This window comes from Perissodus microlepis, chromosome 19, assembly GCF_051167445.1.
Source record: "Perissodus microlepis isolate ML-2025 ecotype Zambia chromosome 19, ASM5116744v1, whole genome shotgun sequence".
Taxonomy (NCBI): Eukaryota; Metazoa; Chordata; class Actinopteri; order Cichliformes; family Cichlidae; genus Perissodus; species Perissodus microlepis.
In genome coordinates this window covers 20,251,615-20,269,338 of record NC_140479.1, presented here as the reverse complement: position 1 = coordinate 20,269,338, position 17,724 = coordinate 20,251,615, and the positions used below count along the sequence as shown (strand labels likewise).

General features: G+C 36.2%; 1 protein-coding gene across 16 annotated transcripts in view; it reads left to right on the top strand.

Annotated features, from left to right (window-relative positions):
* The window catches only part of LOC146365910 (uncharacterized), a 34,056-nt gene that overhangs the window by 14,068 nt on the left and 2,264 nt on the right, over positions 1 to 17,724 (top strand). For 2 of the 16 annotated variants that reach the window (XM_084914105.1, XM_084914092.1), the window contains 33 exons: positions 438 to 497; positions 622 to 774; positions 922 to 7,455; positions 7,802 to 7,891; positions 8,191 to 8,256; positions 8,519 to 8,566; positions 8,804 to 8,845; positions 8,946 to 8,993; positions 9,090 to 9,158; positions 9,260 to 9,307; positions 9,411 to 9,455; positions 9,749 to 9,787; positions 9,871 to 9,939; positions 10,097 to 10,144; positions 10,401 to 10,451; positions 10,590 to 10,634; positions 11,310 to 11,348; positions 11,431 to 11,493; positions 11,604 to 11,651; positions 12,512 to 12,601; positions 12,900 to 12,965; positions 13,346 to 13,390; positions 13,575 to 13,625; positions 14,165 to 14,197; positions 14,274 to 14,321; positions 14,464 to 14,523; positions 14,660 to 14,704; positions 15,191 to 15,238; positions 15,410 to 15,451; positions 17,038 to 17,085; positions 17,377 to 17,418; positions 17,504 to 17,548; positions 17,628 to 17,663. In XM_084914105.1, the coding sequence (XP_084770231.1) occupies positions 438 to 497; positions 622 to 774; positions 922 to 7,455; positions 7,802 to 7,891; positions 8,191 to 8,256; positions 8,519 to 8,566; positions 8,804 to 8,845; positions 8,946 to 8,993; positions 9,090 to 9,158; positions 9,260 to 9,307; positions 9,411 to 9,455; positions 9,749 to 9,787; positions 9,871 to 9,939; positions 10,097 to 10,144; positions 10,401 to 10,451; positions 10,590 to 10,634; positions 11,310 to 11,348; positions 11,431 to 11,493; positions 11,604 to 11,651; positions 12,512 to 12,601; positions 12,900 to 12,965; positions 13,346 to 13,390; positions 13,575 to 13,625; positions 14,165 to 14,197; positions 14,274 to 14,321; positions 14,464 to 14,523; positions 14,660 to 14,704; positions 15,191 to 15,238; positions 15,410 to 15,451; positions 17,038 to 17,085; positions 17,377 to 17,418; positions 17,504 to 17,548; positions 17,628 to 17,663 (8,304 nt within the window). The remainder of the gene's footprint in view (positions 1 to 437; positions 498 to 621; positions 775 to 921; positions 7,456 to 7,801; positions 7,892 to 8,190; positions 8,257 to 8,518; positions 8,567 to 8,803; positions 8,846 to 8,945; positions 8,994 to 9,089; positions 9,159 to 9,259; positions 9,308 to 9,410; positions 9,456 to 9,748; positions 9,788 to 9,870; positions 9,940 to 10,096; positions 10,145 to 10,400; positions 10,452 to 10,589; positions 10,635 to 11,309; positions 11,349 to 11,430; positions 11,494 to 11,603; positions 11,652 to 12,511; positions 12,602 to 12,899; positions 12,966 to 13,345; positions 13,391 to 13,574; positions 13,626 to 14,164; positions 14,198 to 14,273; positions 14,322 to 14,463; positions 14,524 to 14,659; positions 14,705 to 15,190; positions 15,239 to 15,409; positions 15,452 to 17,037; positions 17,086 to 17,376; positions 17,419 to 17,503; positions 17,549 to 17,627; positions 17,664 to 17,724) is intronic. The other 14 variants (XM_084914101.1, XM_084914095.1, XM_084914094.1 and 11 more) reach the window with 14 other exon arrangements.

The following is a 17,724-nucleotide window of genomic DNA, read 5'->3' as shown; positions in this document are numbered from 1 at the left end:
TACAGGGAAAAAAAAACTGCGTTATTTTTTTTAACGCGTTAAACATTTCACATTAATCTCAAAAAATTAACTCGTTAATTTTGACAGCACTAATATGTACAGGTAATCTTCTGTATATGAGCATATGTCCTAAAGTGGGTTTCATTAAGATCCCATAGAAGTATTTTGTGTGCCCAATCAATTTTCAGGCAGACACACAGTGATAAAGTTGTACATTTCCAAAACACCAGGCTGATTACTTTTAACAGTATGACGACGATATTGTGGCGTGTTTGTAATCATAGTTTTTTTTTTAACACTGTGATGCTTCTAGTGCTTTTGCAAGCATGATTATTTGTCATGTTAACTGTATTACAAGTCCAGAAATTAATTATTGTATGTTGAATATTTTTGAATATTTCTGTATGCTGTATTTCTGTATTTCTGATATACTTTAGTTCTGAAAGAAGCAAAGGAAAGACATGCAATAGAAGAAGTTAAAGATGGCATTATTAAAGGTACATTTTTTGAAACTGTGCATGTTTTTGATTTTTCTCAGCTTATTTTTTTCTAATATTAAATTGTAAATATTTGTGCCAATTTGCCACGGATAATCTTGTGAGGATGCATTGCTGCTTACAGATCTCAAAGCTGCAGCACCTGTGATGGAGAAGAAAAAAGATAAGGGAGCCAAAGAGTTTGAAACAGTAGAGATAAAACCAAAAGAAGTAAAACTAAAGGAGAAGCCCGAGGTTGACACAAAACCTCTTAAACTGAAAGAAAAGAAGCCCAAAGGTAATAACGTTATATTTTGAAATTACAAAATACTGTTCAGAAGTATAAATAAATAAAAAATAAATACAAAATATATACAACCAGTACAAATGTATACCAGTAACTTCTCCACACAAAGGGCACATGATATCCTTTTATTCCCTACAGAATATATTAAACTGACACCTAAATTGTTGCTTTTAGAAGAAGAGCCAGTAAAGAAGCTGCTCAGAAAAGATGTAAAAGAACTGCCCAAAGAAAAGAAAAAAGTTGTCAAACCTAAAGATGAGAGGGAAGTGAAAGAACCTCCCAAAGGAAAGGACGAGGCGAAAAAACCAATTCGCGCAGATGTCAAGGCAACAAAACCACCTAAGAAGGAAAAAGATCTCAAGAAGATTTCCAAAGAAAGGAAGAGGGTGATGAAGCCAGCGACAGAAGAGGAACAAGTCAAAAAACCTCCCAAAGAAGAAAAGGAAATCAAGAAAACACCTAAAAAAGAGAAAGAAGTAATTAAAGCTACCAGAGAAGTTAAAGAGGAAAAGGAACCAATAAGACAAATAAAGGAACTCAAGAAATCACCCAAAGAAGAGAAAAAGATCAGAATACTAGAAAAAATAGAGACAGAAGTAACCCAACCTCCTAAAGATGAGAAGAAACCACCTACAGTAAAGACAGAACTTAAGAAACTTCCTGAACAAGACAAAGACTTGAAGAAATCTCCCAAAGAAGAGAAGGAGAGAAAACGTCTTAAAGAAGAGGAAAAATCTCCCAAACAAGAGAAAAAAGTTAAGAAACCTGTCAAAGAAGAGAAGAAAGAGGAGAAAACTCTTAAAGAAGAGAAACCTGAGAAGGAACATCTCAGAAAAGAGAAGGAAGAGAAGAAACCTCTCAAAAGAGAGAAGGAAGAGAAGAAACCTCTTAAAGAAGAAAAGGAAGAGAAGAAACCTCTCAAAAGGGAGAAGGAAGAGAAGAAACCTCTTAAGGAAGAGAAACCTGATAAGGAACATCTCAGAAAAGAGAAGGAAGAGAAGAAACCTCTTAAGGAAGAAAAAGAAGAGAAGAAACCTCTCAAAAAACAGAAGAAAGAGGACAAACCTCTCAAAAAGGAGGAGAAACCTCTCAAAGAAGAAAAGGAAGAGAAGAAAACTCCCAAAAAAGAGAAGGAAGAGAAGAAACCTCTTAAGGAAGAAAAGGAAGAGAAGAAACCTCTTAAGGAAGAGAAACCTGAGAAGGAACATCTTAAAAAAGAGAAGGAAGAGAAGAAACCTCTTAAGGAAGAAAAGGAAGAGAAGAAACCTCTTAAGGAAGAGAAACCTGAGAAGGAACATCTCAGAAAAAAGAAGGAAGAGAAGAAACTTCTTAAGGAAGAAAAGGAAGAGAAGAAACCTCTTAAGGAAGAAAAGGAAGAGAAGAAACCTCTCAAAAGGGAGAAGGAAGAGAAGAAACCTCTTAAAGAAGAGAAACCTGAGAAGGAACATCTCAGAAAAGAGAAGGAAGAGAAGAAACCTCTTAAGGAAGAGAAACCTGAGAAGAAACCTCTCAGAAAAGAGAAGGAAGAGAAGGAACATCTCAGAAAAGAAAAGGAAGAGAAGAAACCTCTTAAGGAAGAGAAGGAAGAGACGAAACCTCTTAAGGAAGAAAAGGAAGAGAAGAAACCTCTTAAAGAAGAAAAGGAAGAGAAGAAACCTCTTAAGGAAGAAAAGGAAGAGAAGAAACCTCTTAAAGAAGAAAAGGAAGAGAAGAAACCTCTTAAGGAAGAAAAGGAAGAGAAGAAACCTCTTAAGGAAGAAAAGGAAGAGACAAAACCTCTCAAAAAAGAGAAGAAAGAGGACAAACCTCTAAAAAAGGAAGAGACGAAACCTCTCGAAAAAGAGAAGGAAGAGGAGAAACCTCTTAAAGAAGAAAAGGAAGAGAAGAAACCTCCCAAAAAAGAGAAGGAAGAGAAGAAACCTCTTAAGGAAGAGAAACCTGAGAAGGAACATCTCAGAAAAGAGAAGGAAGAGAAGAAACCTCTTAAGGAAGAAAAGGAAGAAAAGAAACCTCTCAGAAAAGAGAAGGAAGAGAAGAAACCTCTGAAGGAAGAGAAACCTGAGAAGGAACATCTCAGAAAAGAGAAGGAAGAGAAGAAACCTCTTAAGGAAGAAAAGGAAGAAAAGAAACCTCTCAGAAAAGAGAAAGAAGAGAAGAAACCTCTTAAGGAAGAAAAGGAAGAGAAGAAACCTCTTAAGGAAGAGAAACCTGAGAAGGAACATCTCAGAAAAGAGAAGGAAGAGAAGAAACCTCTTAAGGAAGAGAAACCTGAGAAGGAACAACTCAGAAAAGAGAAGGAAGAGAAGAAACCTCTTAAGGAAGAAAAGGAAGAGACAACACCTCTCAAAAAAGAGAAGAAAGAAGACAAACCTCTCAAAAAGGAGGAGAAACCTCTCAAAGAAGAAAGGGAAGAGAAGAAACCTCTCAAAAAAGAGAAGGAAGAGGAGAAACCTCTTAAGGGAGAAAAGGAAGAGAAGAAACCTCCCAAAAAAGAGAAGGAAGAGAAGAAACCTCTTAAAAAAGAGAAACCTGAGAAGAAACCTCTCAGAAAAGAGAAGGAAGAGAAGAAACCTCTTAAGGAAGAGAAACATGAGAAGGAACATCTCAGAAAAGAAAAGGAAGAGAAGAAACCTCTTAAGGAAGAGAAACCTGAGAAGAAACCTCTCAGAAAAGAGAAGGAAGAGAAGAAACCTCTTAAGGAAGAGAAACCTGAGAAGAAACCTCTCAGAAAAGAGAAGGAAGAGAAGAAACCTCTTAAGGAAGAGAAACATGAGAAGAAACCTCTCAGAAAAGAGAAGGAAGAGAAGAAACCTCTTAAGGAAGAGAAACATGAGAAGGAACATCTCAGAAAAGAGAAGGAAGAGAAGAAACCTCTTAAAGAAGAGAAACCTGAGAAGGAACATCTTAAAAAAGAGAAGGAAGAGAAGGAAGAGAAGAAACCTCTTAAGGAAGAAAAGGAAGAGAAGAAACCTTTCAGAAAAGAGAAGGAAGAGAAGAAACCTCTTAAGGGAGAAAAGGAAGAGAAGAAACCTCTTAAAGAAGAAAAGGAAGAGAAGAAGCCTTTCAGAAAAGAGAAGGAAGAGAAGAAACCTCTTAAGGAAGAGAAACCTGAGAAGGAACATCTTAAAAAAGAGAAGGAAGAGAAGAAACCTCTTAAAGAAGAAAAGGAAGAGAAGAAACCTCCCAAAAAAGAGAAGGAAGAAAAGAAACCTCTTAAGGAAGAGAAACCTGAGAAGGAACAACTCAGAAAAGAGAAGGAAGAGAAGAAACCTCTTAAGGAAGAAAAGGAAGCGACAACACCTCTCAAAAAAGAGAAGAAAGAGGACAAACCTCTCAAAAAGGAGGAGAAACCTCTCAAAGAAGAAAGGGAAGAGAAGAAACCTCTCAAAAAAGAGAAGGAAGAGGAGAAACCTCTTAAGGAAGAAAAGGAAGAGAAGAAACCTCCCAAAAAAGAGAAGGAAGAGAAGAAACCTCTTAAGGAAGAGAAACCAGAGAAGGAACATCTCAGAAAAGAGAAGGAAGAGAAGAAACCTCTTAAGGAAGAAAATGAAGAGAAGAAACCTCCCAAAAAAGAGAAGGAAGAGAAGAAACCTCTTAAGGAAGAGAAACCAGAGAAGGAACATCTCAGAAAAGAGAAGGAAGAGAAGAAACCTCCTAAGGAAGAAAATGAAGAGAAGAAACCTCCCAAAAAAGAGAAGGAAGAGAAGAAACCTCTTAAGGAAGAGAAACCAGAGAAGGAACATCTCAGAAAAGAGAAGGAAGAGAAGAAACCTCTTAAGGAAGAGAAACCTGAGAAGAAACCTCTCAGAAAAGAGAAGGAAGAGAAGAAACCTCTTAAGGAAGAGAAACCTGAGAAGGAACATCTCAGAAAAGAGAAGGAAGAGAAGAAACCTCTTAAGGAAGAGAAACCAGAGAAGGAACATCTCAGAAAAGAGAAGGAAGAGAAGAAACCTCTTAAGGAAGAAAATGAAGAGAAGAAACCTCCCAAAAAAGAGAAGGAAGAGAAGAAACCTCTTAAGGAAGAGAAACCAGAGAAGGAACATCTCAGAAAAGAGAAGGAAGAGAAGAAACCTCCTAAGGAAGAAAATGAAGAGAAGAAACCTCCCAAAAAAGAGAAGGAAGAGAAGAAACCTCTTAAGGAAGAGAAACCAGAGAAGGAACATCTCAGAAAAGAGAAGGAAGAGAAGAAACCTCTTAAGGAAGAGAAACCTGAGAAGAAACCTCTCAGAAAAGAGAAGGAAGAGAAGAAACCTCTTAAGGAAGAGAAACCTGAGAAGGAACATCTCAGAAAAGAGAAGGAAGAGAAGAAACCTCTTAAGGAAGAGAAACCTGAGAAGAAACCTCTCAGAAAAGAGAAGGAAGAGAAGAAACCTCTTAAGGAAGAGAAACATGAGAAGGAACATCTCAGAAAAGAAAAGGAAGAGAAGAAACCTCTTAAAGAAGAGAAACCTGAGAAGGAACATCTTAAAAAAGAGAAGGAAGAGAAGAAACCTCTTAAAGAAGAAAAGGAAGAGAAGAAACCTCTCAGAAAAGAGAAGGAAGAGAAGAAACCTCTTAAAGAAGAGAAACCTGAGAAGGAACATCTTAAAAAAGAGATGGAAGAGGAGAAACCTCTTAAGGAAGAAAAGGAAGAGAAGAAACATCTCAGAAAAGAGAAGGAAGAGAAGAAACCTCTTAAAGAAGAGAAACCTGAGAAGGAACATCTTAAAAAAGAGAAGGAAGAGAAGAAACCTCTTAAGGAAGAAAAGGAAGAGAAGAAACCTCTTAAAGAAGAAAAGGAAGAGAAGAAACCTCTCAGAAAAGAGAAGGAAGAGAAGAAACCTCTTAAGGAAGAGAAACCTGAGAAGGAACATCTCAGAAAAGAGAAGGAAGAGAAGAAACCTCTCAAAGAAGAGAAACCTGAGAAGGAACATCTTAAAAAAGAGAAGGAAGAGAAGAAACCTCTTAAGGAAGAAAAGGAAGAGAAGAAACCTCTTAAAGAAGAAAAGGAAGAGAAGAAACCTCTCAGAAAAGAGAAGGAAGAGAAGAAACCTCTTAAAGAAGAGAAACCTGAGAAGGAACATCTCGGAAAAGAGAAGGAAGAGAAGAAACCTCTTAAGGAAGAGAAACCTGAGAAGGAACATCTTAAAAAAGAGAAGGAAGAGAAGAAACCTCTTAAGGAAGAAAAGGAAGAGAAGAAACCTCTTAAAGAAGAAAAGGAAGAGAAGAAACATCTCAAAAGGGAGAAGGAAGAGAAGAAACCTCTCAAAGAAGAGAAACCTGAGAAGGAACATCTTAAAAAAGAGATGGAAGAGAAGAAACCTCTTAAGGAAGAAAAGGAAGAGAAGAAACCTCTTAAGGAAGACAAACCTGAGATAGAACATCTTAAAAAAGAGAAGGAAGAGAAGAAACCTCCTAAGAAAGAGAAGGAAGAGAAGAAACCTCTTAAAGCAGAGAAGGAAGAGAAGAAATCTCTTAAGGAAGAAGAAAAGAAGAAACCTTTAATAAAACCCATTGAAGAAAAAGAAATTAGCCATCCTTCAAAAGAGAAGAAACTACCTGAGAAAGGAGTCACGAGACTGCCCAAAGACATTAAGAAACCATTCAAAGAGGACAAGGAACCTCCTAAAGAAGCGATAGAAATTGGGAAATCTCCTAAAGAAGAAAAAGTAGAGGTGCCTCCCAAAAAAGAGAAAGAAGCGAAGAAACCCTCTAAGGCTAAAACACCACATATAGAGGAGAAAAAAGTCACCCACCCTCCAAAAGTAGAAAAAGAGGAAAAGGAACCACCTGTAAAAGAAGAAGAGACAAAAACTCCTAAAGAAGAGAAAGAAGTTAAGAAATCTAAGGAAGTATCAAAACCTTCCGAAGATGAGAAGGAGAAGAAACAACCAAGAGAGGAGAAACATGTCAAAGAACAAAAGAAATCCCTTAAAGATGACAAAGCAGAGAAAAAATTACAGAAAGAAACGGCAGTCTTAAAAACATCTAAGGAAGAGATGGTTGAGAAAGTAGAGAAGGAGGTGAAGACCACAGAACCAAAAGAAGTAACAAAACCTCCAAAGGAAAAGAAAGAAGTGAAAAAACCCTCAACGGATGACAAAGAAGAAATAAAACCATCCATGGAGGAGAAAGAAATTAAACCTATAAGAGAACAAAAGGAAAAAGAAGTTAAGGAACAATCTAAAGATGAGGTTCCATCCAAGGAAGCAAGGGGAGAAATACTTCATCCAAGGAAAGAAAAGGCATCAAGAAAGCCTTTGAAAGAAACAAAAGATCAAGAAAAACCACCCAAAGATGCTGAGCAAGTAAAGAAGATTTCAGAAGAGCCAGAAAAGAACATCAAAGAGAAGAAACCAACAGCAGAAATTTCTAAAGAGGTGAAAGAGGACATAAAGAAAGAGAGACCTTCTAAAGAAAGGGCAGTACCAAAGGAGTCAGCAAAGGAAAAACAAGTAGTTATAGAACCAACAAAACCTTCTAGAGAGGATGAAAAAGAACCAAAGAAGCCTATCAAAGAAGAAAGAGAACTGAAGAAGCTCCCCAAAGAACCTGTCCAAAAGAAACCTTCCAAAGAAAAGAAAGAGGAGATTCACAAAATAGAAAAAGTTAAAAAGCCTTCCAAAGAGGAGAAAGAAATCAAGACTCCCAAAGAAGAAAAAGAACCTGTGAAGAAAAGAATCACAAAGACAGGTACATGTACAGTACAGAGTTTTTATTTTCATAATGTAAAGATCCACAACACTATTTCCTCTGATTGGCTGCCCCACAGAAACAAAAGATTTGAACAGCGAGCAAGAGGGAGTGTATTAAGGATATCATGTCTCTATCGAAGAAAAAGAAAAAACTCATTACACTCATTACAATAAATATCTTTGAAACGTTGTTTGTTCTTTTGGATGAATGTTGTTGACCCGTAAGAAGAATAGTGATGTATAGTTTTCATAACAATATAATATTTAGATGCTTTTATTTTGTGGAGAATATAATTAATCCATTTTCTAAAAATGTTTGAAGCAGCTTTTCCTTTTTCCTTTAGAGCCCAAAAAGCCTGTAAGAGGAATTAAAATTATCAAGAAGGAGGTTGCATCTGTTCTTAAGAAGGAACATCTCAATGTTACAAAAGCAGGTGAGACTATGCTGGACTATTGGTTAATATATGTGAGGCATGAATCACCGCATTTTCTTGTTTTCTCTGCAATGTGTAAGTTAAAGCTATTCTCACGGTTAACGATATAGTGTCTCATTGATTTTTCAAGTCATTGAAGAAATACATTTAAGCATGTTCTACTTCGTACTTCGTTTGCTGACACTGACAGTGTAATGCCTAATGAGATAAGATTTTCATGCGGAATATAAAAAAATTAAAAGAAAGTGTTAATGCATAAGCAACAATCTTTAGAAATCAGTGTCTTATTATTCCACTAGAAGCAGCTCCCAAGGAGCCTAAGAAGGAGCCAGCGCTAAAAGTAAAGCCTACACCTGTAAAACCAGGTAATGCAAATATGTTGATGGAGTTGAAACACTGAAAATTAAACTCAAACAACGCGCCAAATCGAAACATGTTCTCATATTAGAGCATAAAGGTAGCACTAGTAAATAAAAGAGGTAATGCTGCTAAGCTATTACAGTCTGCAGCACTTTACTGATATTTTATTTGCCTGTTGTTCAGTTTAATAAATTATATGGAGCAGTATACTTAATTACTAGCAAATTACATATTCTTATCAATTCCTGTGTTATTTTCTGTTTTTAGATGCCGAGGTTACAAAAGAAAGAGTAAAACGAGCTCCTTCAGAGAAGGGTAAATATACTTACCTTTATGAAAGTGTCAAGACTTAAAGGCAGAAGAGTCACAGGTCTATGGAATTAAGTGGACACTACTACTGACACCTGCTAACTCTTATGGAGAATGTTCCTGTGCATCCATTTTATGAATATCACTAAAGATTACGTTCCAGATGTTTTAAAATCTGAACTGTAAAAATGACCAATCAAAGCCAGAGTTATGGTAAGTTTATGCACTTGTGTTGTGTCACAGAAGCACCAAAGAAAAAGGCTAAAGCACCTCCTGCAAAGAAAGGTAACGTTCACATATTACATTGATAATCTTCTGATCACCAAATGACAAAATGATTGCATTATCCTGCTGTTAAAAAAAAATTTGTATTTTTCATATACAGAAGCTGTTGCTCCAAAAGAAAAGCCCAAACCAGCGATCTTGGCTAAAGGTACGTGTGGTGCATATTTTGATGCACAAAGAAACACCAACTTAACTCTGCAGGCTGCATGCAAATCTCACAAATAGGTTTTTTTTTTCTTGACAGAACAACAAGGTACTGCTAGAAATGTCTCACTGGTGAAAGAGAGGGTTAAAATTGTGCCTATGAAGAAAGGTAATCTACTTTTATTTTATGTTACATTGATTTCAGACTTTTGCATCCCACTGTTCCTAATGATATCCTCCGTAACCTGATGTCTGTTCTTTGTTCATCAGTGGTCAAGATGCCAAAAGAGAAAGTCAGAGCTGTCTCTGCAAAGACAAGTACGTACAGTATATCATGTCAATGTCAAGGATCAGAATTTTAATAACATGAAAGAGGTCTGGCTGTCACACTGAACATCACGTTCTGTGTTTTTAACATCAGCTGAGGTTTCAAAACAGAAGCTCAAACCAGTTCTAACTAAGAAAGGTAAGAAACAGTTATCATTGAGTTTCAGTATTGTCCTGTCTTCCTCCCCTGAGCCTGGTCCTGCTGGATATTTCATCCTCTTAAAAGCAAGTTTTTCCTTCCCACTGTCGCCAAAGCACTTGCTAATAGGGGGTCATCAGATTGTTAGGGTTTGTTTTCTTTGTATTATTGTTGGGTCTTTACCTTACAGTATAAAGCATTCTGATCCAACTGTTATTGTGATTTGGGGCTGTATTAATTAAACTGAACTGAATTATTCTGTGTAGCGCTGAACCTAAAATTTCTTTACTTAGAGCCAGCTCCAGTTAAGACAAAACCAGCCCCAGCTAAAGGTAAGCTGATGCTAACCTTTCCTTTAAATAGTTTTTTAAAAGTAATCAAGCTTTTAATTTTCACACTCTTTTCTCTGTTACAGAGGCAGAAGCACCACACAAAAATGTTACTCTAACAAAGGAGAGGGTGAAGGTGGTGCCATTGAAGAAAGGTGCATCTCTTTGTTTAAGTAGCTGTTCTTGTGTGATTACCACCATGCACTGTTATTATGCTAATTAAAAAAAAAAAATACATATATATTTTTAAATAATTGAATACTTTAAGAAAGTTTCCAAACATAACCTGGCAACGTTTTTCCTCTCTGTTAGTGCCTGTAACTCAGAAAGTAAGAGCCAAACTAGAACCAACCAAAAAAGGTAAAAATAGTGACTGAACATTTTACTAGTCAAATAGTATCTACCAATACTAATACTAATTCTAATATACACAGACATCATGTGTTAGACTTTAATAATGTTTTTGAATGTGAAGTTTTTGTATTTCTATGCATGCTTTTGCATTTTTTATACAGCATCATAGTTTGGAATAATCAGCTGTGACTGTTATAATAGAAATCACATTATTGTCCTCTGCAGTAAACTGGACCTTATGTTTTCTGTTGCTATTGTTTAGAAGCTGAGGTTCTTAAGAAGAAGAAAGCTGAGCCAGCGACTCCCAAAAAAGGTATCCTTTTAGCTTTTCACCTCTTTCACAGGTCTTATTTTTCTTTTAATTATCTAACATGTAGAACAGCAGTATTTCAGTGGTTTCTCACCTTCTTATAAATATGATTAAAGTTAATTGGAGCATTTATTATTCTAGCAGCTGTTACTAAGGCAAAACCATCACCTGCTGAAAAGAAGAAAGGTATACAGCAGAATTGTGTGTTGTTTTGCTGTAGAAACATCACACGCAGCACTGTGCTGATATTAATTCAGTCATGTTCAACCCACGTCACATCACGACTGATTCGCTGACATGTAGCTGCTGACGATATGCTTCGCTGCCACATGATAATGACCCAACTAAAAATGCTCAAAGCATCATAATCTGCTTTTATTTTAATAATAATAATAATGGATTTATATAGCGCTTTTCAAGGCACCCAAAGCGCTTTACAATGCCACTATTCATTCACTCTCGCATTCACACACTGGTGGAGGCAAGCTACGGTTGTAGCCATAGCTGCTCTGGGGTAGACTGACAGAAGCGAGGCTGCCATATCGCGCCATCGGCCCCTCTGGCCAACACCAGTAGGCGGTAGGGTAAAGTGTCTTGCCCAAGGACACAACGACCAGGACAGAAAGCCCGGGGATCGAACTGGCGACCTTCCGGTTACAGATACGCTTCCCAACCCCCCTGAGCCACGGTCGCCCGTAAGGGCTTAAATTCTTATGTTACTGCTGAGTTTTGTCCTTTTCAAGTTGGTCATTTTCATGTTTCAGCATTCCTCAATACATGCTTGATTGACAAACTAAGTATTAATGCTGTGTCACAGTGTCTTATTTTCTGCAAGACTGAACCTAAAATTTCTTTACTTAGAGCCAGCTCCCATTAAGACAAAACCAGCCCCAGCTAAAGGTAAGAGCAGACTTAACTTTGTTAATCATAATTTTAAAAAGTACTCAAGCGTTTGATTTTCATACTCATTTATCTTTGACAGAAGCACCACACAAAAATGTTACTCTAACAAAGGAGAGGGTGAAGGTGGTGCCTCTGAAGAAAGGTGCATCTCTTTGTTTAAGCAGCTGTTCTTGTGTGTTTTTATACCAACTTTCTAAGTTCTGAATGCTTTCTCAATGTTTCCAAACTCAAAAAATTTTTCCCCTCTGTTAGTGCCTTTGACACTGAAAGAGAGAATTAAACCAGAACCAACCAAAAAAGGTAGAAACAGTCATATATGAGAACATTTTGTATTCAATTTTAATTATTTATCTACAGTACTGTGCAAAAGTGTTAAGCCACCACTCACTTCTATGTATTTTGCTTACAAAGAACCAGACTATTATGGAACTTTTTAAAGTCCCGTGTCTTTTCCCCTCACCCCCAACCGGTCAAAGGGAATGACCACCCCTCCCTGAGCCTGGTTCTGCTGGAGGTTTCTTCCTGTTAAAAGGGGGTTTTTCCTTCCCACTGTCACCAAAGTGCTTGCTCATAGGGGGTCATCTGATTGTTGGGGTTTTCTCTGTTTTCTCTGTATTATTGTAGGGTCTTTACCTTACAATATAAAGAGCCTTGACACAACTGTGGTTGTGATTTGGTGCTATATGAATAAATACATTGAATTGAATAAAAAGGCACCTTACTCAACTTAACTCAAGGGTTGACTCAATGTTATGGCTACACATATCAGACAACTTGGCAAATTATCTTTAGATCCTTTGCTTTCGATCAACCAGAACACCTGTATAGGTGCTGGGAACTTTATTAATGGTCTGGTGTAAAAACAAATCATTTGTTCTAATTTTTTTAGTTAAATCTACAAAAAAAAAAAGTAAAAAAATAAAAGCACAGTACTCTAGATTTTAACAGTCAGACTTTAAACAGAATTTTATTGTCTTTAAAACAGTTTTTGGTTGTTGTTTTGGATGACTGATGTGGACCTGTAAGAAAAAATCATTAGCATTAGCTGTACTCACACAGAAGGAAACCTACATTGAGCCTAAAAGGGAAATGGACTTATAGGCTTTATTTGTTTTGTGGAGGATAAAAAGGTTTGAAGCAGCTTTTCCTTTTTACTTCAGATGCCAAAAAGCCTGTAAGAGGAATTAAAATTGTCAAGAAGGAGGTTGCATCTGTTCTTAAAAAGGAACAGCTCAATGTTACAAAAGCAGGTGAGACTATGCTGGAATACTGTTTAATGTAAGGCATGAGACACCACATATTCTCATTTTCTCTGCAATGTGTAAGTTAAAGCTATTCTGATGGTTAACGATATAGTGTCTCATTGATTTTTTAAGTCATTCAAGAAATACATTTAAGCATGTGCTAATACACACTTTGTTTGCTGACAATGACAATGTAATGCCGAATGAGCCTAAAGACTTTCATGTGGGATATTAAAAAAAATCAAAATAAATTTTTAATTCATAAGCAACAATCTTTAGAAATCAATGTCTTATTTTCCACCAGAAGCAGCTCCCAAGGAGCCTAAGAAGGAGCCAGCGCTAAAAGTAAAGCCTACACCTGTAAAACCAGGTAAGGTAAATATGATGATGGAGTTGAAATCAATGCCCAAAATCTAATAAAAGTCAATATAAAGAGCCTTGACGCATCTGTGGTTGTGATTTAGTGCTATATGAATAAATAAACTGAATTGAATAAAAAGGCATTGTGGCTTCACATAACAGACAACTTGGCAAAACATCTCTAAATCCTTTGCTTTTGATCAACCAGGAGACCTGTAGAGGTGCTGGAAACTTTATTACTAGTCTGTTGTAAATCAAATCATATGCTCTACAAAAAGTGCCAAAAATAACACAGCACAGTACTCTAGATTTTAACAGTCAGACTTTTAATAACATGAAAGAGAATTTGAATTTTATACTGAACATGACGTTCTGTGTTTTTAACATCAGCTGAGGTTTCAAAACAGAAGCTCAAGCCAGTTCCAATCAAGAAAGGTAAGAAATAGTTATCACTGAGTTTCATTGTGTCTCCTAACAATGAACTTAAAATTTCTTTACTTAGAACCAGCTACAGCTAAGCCAAAAATGTGCTCAAGCTTTTGATTTTCACACAGTGAAAAAAAGCACCACACAAAAATATTTTTCTGAATGTGAAGTTCTGTTGCTATTATTTGTTTAGAAGCTGAGGTTCTTAAGAAGAAGAAAGCTGAGCCAGTGACTCCCAAAAAAGGTATCCTTTTAGCTTTTCACCTCTTTCACAGGTCTTATTTTTCCTTTAATTATCTAACATGTAGAACAACAGTATTTCAGTGGTTTCTCGCCTTTTTATAAATATAATTCAAGTTAATTGGAGCATTTATTATTCTAGCAGCTGTTACCAAGGCAAAACCATCACCTGCTAAAAAGAAGAAAGGTATACAGCAGAATCGTGTTGTTTTGCTGTAGAAACATCACACGCAGCACTGTGCTGATATTAATTCAGTCATGTTCAACCCACGTCACATCACGACTGATTCGCTGCCATGTGATAATGACCCAAGTAAAAATGCTCAAAGTATCATAATCTGCTTTTATTTTGATTAAGTTATTATGTTACTGCTGAGTTTTGTCCTTTTCAAGTTGGTCATTTTCATGTTTCAGCATTCCTCAATACATGCTTAAGCAATAGACTGAGTTTATGCACTGTGTTGCTTTAGTTTTGCAATTAGCTATAAGTGATGCTAGTCATCACTCTTCTCATATGACCTCTTTTCTTCCCTTTCTCTTTAGAAGCTGAGGCTAAGCCAGTTCCTGCTAAGAAAGGTGAATTGCTTACAATCCATGGTTATTATTTATTAAAGTGAATTATTATTAACACTTTCATGGTTTTTTTCATCAGAGCCAGAGGTTACAAAGGAAAAACTGAAACCAGCTCTTGAAAAGAAAGGTATATGTTCAATTTAAACTCTTTAAATAGTCATAAGCTAGGCAATCTATTCTATTTCTGTTATAGATCATACACACTCTATACTTCTTTAAAAATAGTTCTTTAAAAAAAGTTGAAAATGTTATTTTTCCCTGTTTTACAGCTCCTAAAGCAGAGGTCGAAGCAAAGAAGGAAAAGATTAAATCCCTTCTAAAGACAAAAGGTAGACTGCCATTGCCATCTGCATGTAGATGCTTTTTATTATGTAGTACCATTAGAAAACTATCACAAAATAATGATAATGGTGTAGATAAACACTGATTATCTTACATATCATACCTTTTTGTTTTATTACTCAGAGCCAAAAGTACCAGAGGTAAAAGCAAAACCAGCTGTAAAAAAAGGTAATTTATAAAACTCTTTGGTGTGATTGGCAACAAGTAGAATCATTGTTTTGTTCTTTAAAGACTGAGCAAAGACTTATCTAGGAATCCTCTATAGAAGAAATCTACCAGTGGATTTGATTTAATAATGTGCAAAAACAGATCGTTGGCTCTATCGCAGCCACATGGACCCCCAAGTACTGCACAAAGTCAGAAGCAAACCAAAGAAAAGTAGTTTCTACTAAGGAAAAGGAATGTTTTGTATAATTAAAATAACATAATAGGCCTATTTCATATCTGAAAAGATGACAAAACAAACTAGAAATGTGTTCTGGCTGTTTGTAGAATGGACTAAATCAGTAATTTAAAAAAATAATTGAAGCTTTCACACTGCAGAAAGTGGTTTGAGCTGCTATAAGTATTGTTTAAAAGTAAGCTAATTGTGGCTTCTGCAGTAAAATTCTTCAGGTTGATTGCTAAAGTCTGACCAAAGTTGTTCTTTTACAGAACTGGAAACACCTAAAGAAAAGGCCAGGCCTGCTGCAGCAAAGAAAGGTACAGTGCAAAGTTTTACACTTTATTTATGACACTGTGGGTACAGGGCTTTACGGCTACGTGTAATGTCAGGATACTGTCACAAATTTGAGATTTTCTGATGTCTTAAATACACTGAAATACTTCCAACTGTATGTTTTATCGATTGCATTTTTGTCCCTGATGGCACAGCTATGTTGAGGAAAAAGACCAAACCAGCCCACGTGAAGAAAGGTACATGTGGTGCTTCAGTGCAGGCAGCACTTCATACTTCATGTAACCATCAGTGCTAATCTGATTACAACATGAAGGCCCCTCTAAATGTAGATAAGTAACTTAGAGGGGAAACAGCTATTTTGCTTATAAAAATTAAGTAACCGTTAAACACGCTGCTGCTGATAGTTGAGAAGATTTTCTTTGCTGGGTGTGAAATAGTCAACCAGACATCTAAGTAAAGAGCTTCAAATGAAAATCTTAAATTAGCAAAGATTATAGGCAACTGAATGGCCAGCAAGGAAATGATCTCAAAATTAGTTAATCTGCCATCAATAAAATATTTATAGGTTGATGTAAAAAAAAAATGCTTCACAGTAATTTTTACACAAAGCATGCGTGCAGGTAATTAGCACAAATCTGAGAATGTACTGCCACTTTCTAATAAGGCCTCATACATAAAGGATTTATAGGTTGTAACTACTAACTTAATCATGAATAAATATTTTCTAAATCATTTCTTTAAAAATGATTTATGAGCTATGCTTGGAGAACACAGAGTCTGAGAAATCTGGCTGTTGATGTATTTAGTTATAATTCTGTTATGAAAGTTGACGAAACGTTATCAAATCTGTAGTTAAACTATAAAACAAAGCAGATTTTCATCTATATCACACATGGCTCTTTTTTTATTAATTGCGAATTTAAAAGGCCACGTTTTCACAACCTAGCGCTCCCGAGTTGTTGTTTTTTTTAAATATATGCTCTCACCAGACACTTTATTAGATACACTTTGCCAGTACCATATTAAGCTCCACTTTGCCGTAAGTGCAGCCCCAGACTCAGTAAGGTGCTGGAAACACTCCTCAAAGATTTTGGTTGACGTGTTAGCATAACAGTTGCTGCAGTTTTGTCAGCTGTACATCCATGATTTAAATCTCCCATTCCACTACATCCTGAAAGTTGTTTATTGGATTGAGATCTGGTGGTTATGGCGGCCGTTTGAGTACAGTGAACTCATTGTCAAGATCTGAGCTTTGTAACATGGCAAGTTGACCTGCTGGAAGTAGCCATAAGAAGATGGGCAGACGGTGGTCATAAAGAGATGGACATGTGCAGTTGGTACTAAAGTGAAAATATCTCCAATACGATTACACAAGCAGCAGCCCATTCTTCTCCATTCTGGTCCTGGTTTGAACTCCAGAAGGTCATCTGCCTACTTGTCTAAATTGCTGCCTTGTGATTGGATGATTAGATATTTGCTTTAATAAGCAGTTGGACGATGTACCTAATGAAGTGAGAGTGTATATACCAAGCAGTAGCACATTATAAATCTTAAAGGTTACTTTATTAGAAAGTGGTTCTACATTTAACCTTTTTCTCTGAGCTTACTGGGCATCACTTTTCATTCTGCGCATTTGCTTTTCATAAGCGTTTTTAAGTCATTCAGTTGCATTACATCTGCAAAAAAAGAGTCCTCTACCCTTTACTGAAATTTTCAAATCACTTATTTTAAAGCTTCACCTTTTTCTTCCTTCCAGTAGTTTTTATGCATAACTGTTGTGTATTTCATGCCTGTTTGTGTTTGCTTCATGTTTGTGAAACAGAGCCTCGTGTTTTAAAAGAAAAGATAAAGCCCATTGCAACAAAGAAAGGTACAAACAAAGAAACTAACATAAATGTAGAACACGCAGTCACTATTACTGAGTTGAAACCGCTGTTTGATTAATTAGTGAACAGGGTGAAAATATTCCGCGACTATCTTAATATTCAGATGCTTCTCAAGCAATTTTCCTTTTAAAAAAGAAAAATGTTGTGTTTTCTTTTTTGAGAGAAAACACACATTTAAATTGTTCATGTAATAATAAATTTTTATGTCAAATACATTCAAATTAAACACTTGAGAAAAACTGTTTGACTTTTTTATGTCTCGCTGCCTTTTACAGAGGACAGGGTTCTCAAAGAGATACAAGAGCCTGCAAAGAAAGGTTTGTTTGTGACGCCCTTCATTTCTGAGTATTCAAAAAAAAACTACATTATAGCTTTTATTGACTGTATGCAAAACGTTTGCAGGAAAAACTGCTGAGAAGAAAGCTGATAAGGAGGAGAAAGTTAAAGGTATCACGTTGATTCTGTAATTTAGAGTCATATAACACTTTATTGATTTGTAGTTAACATTATGTTCACATTTTAACAGTGGAGCCGTCTCTATCGGACAGCTTTCTCATGGAAGGTACGTGCAGATTTTTAGAACAAAATGTTGCAGAGCGTGCAAATTTCAGGCACTTTTCTCT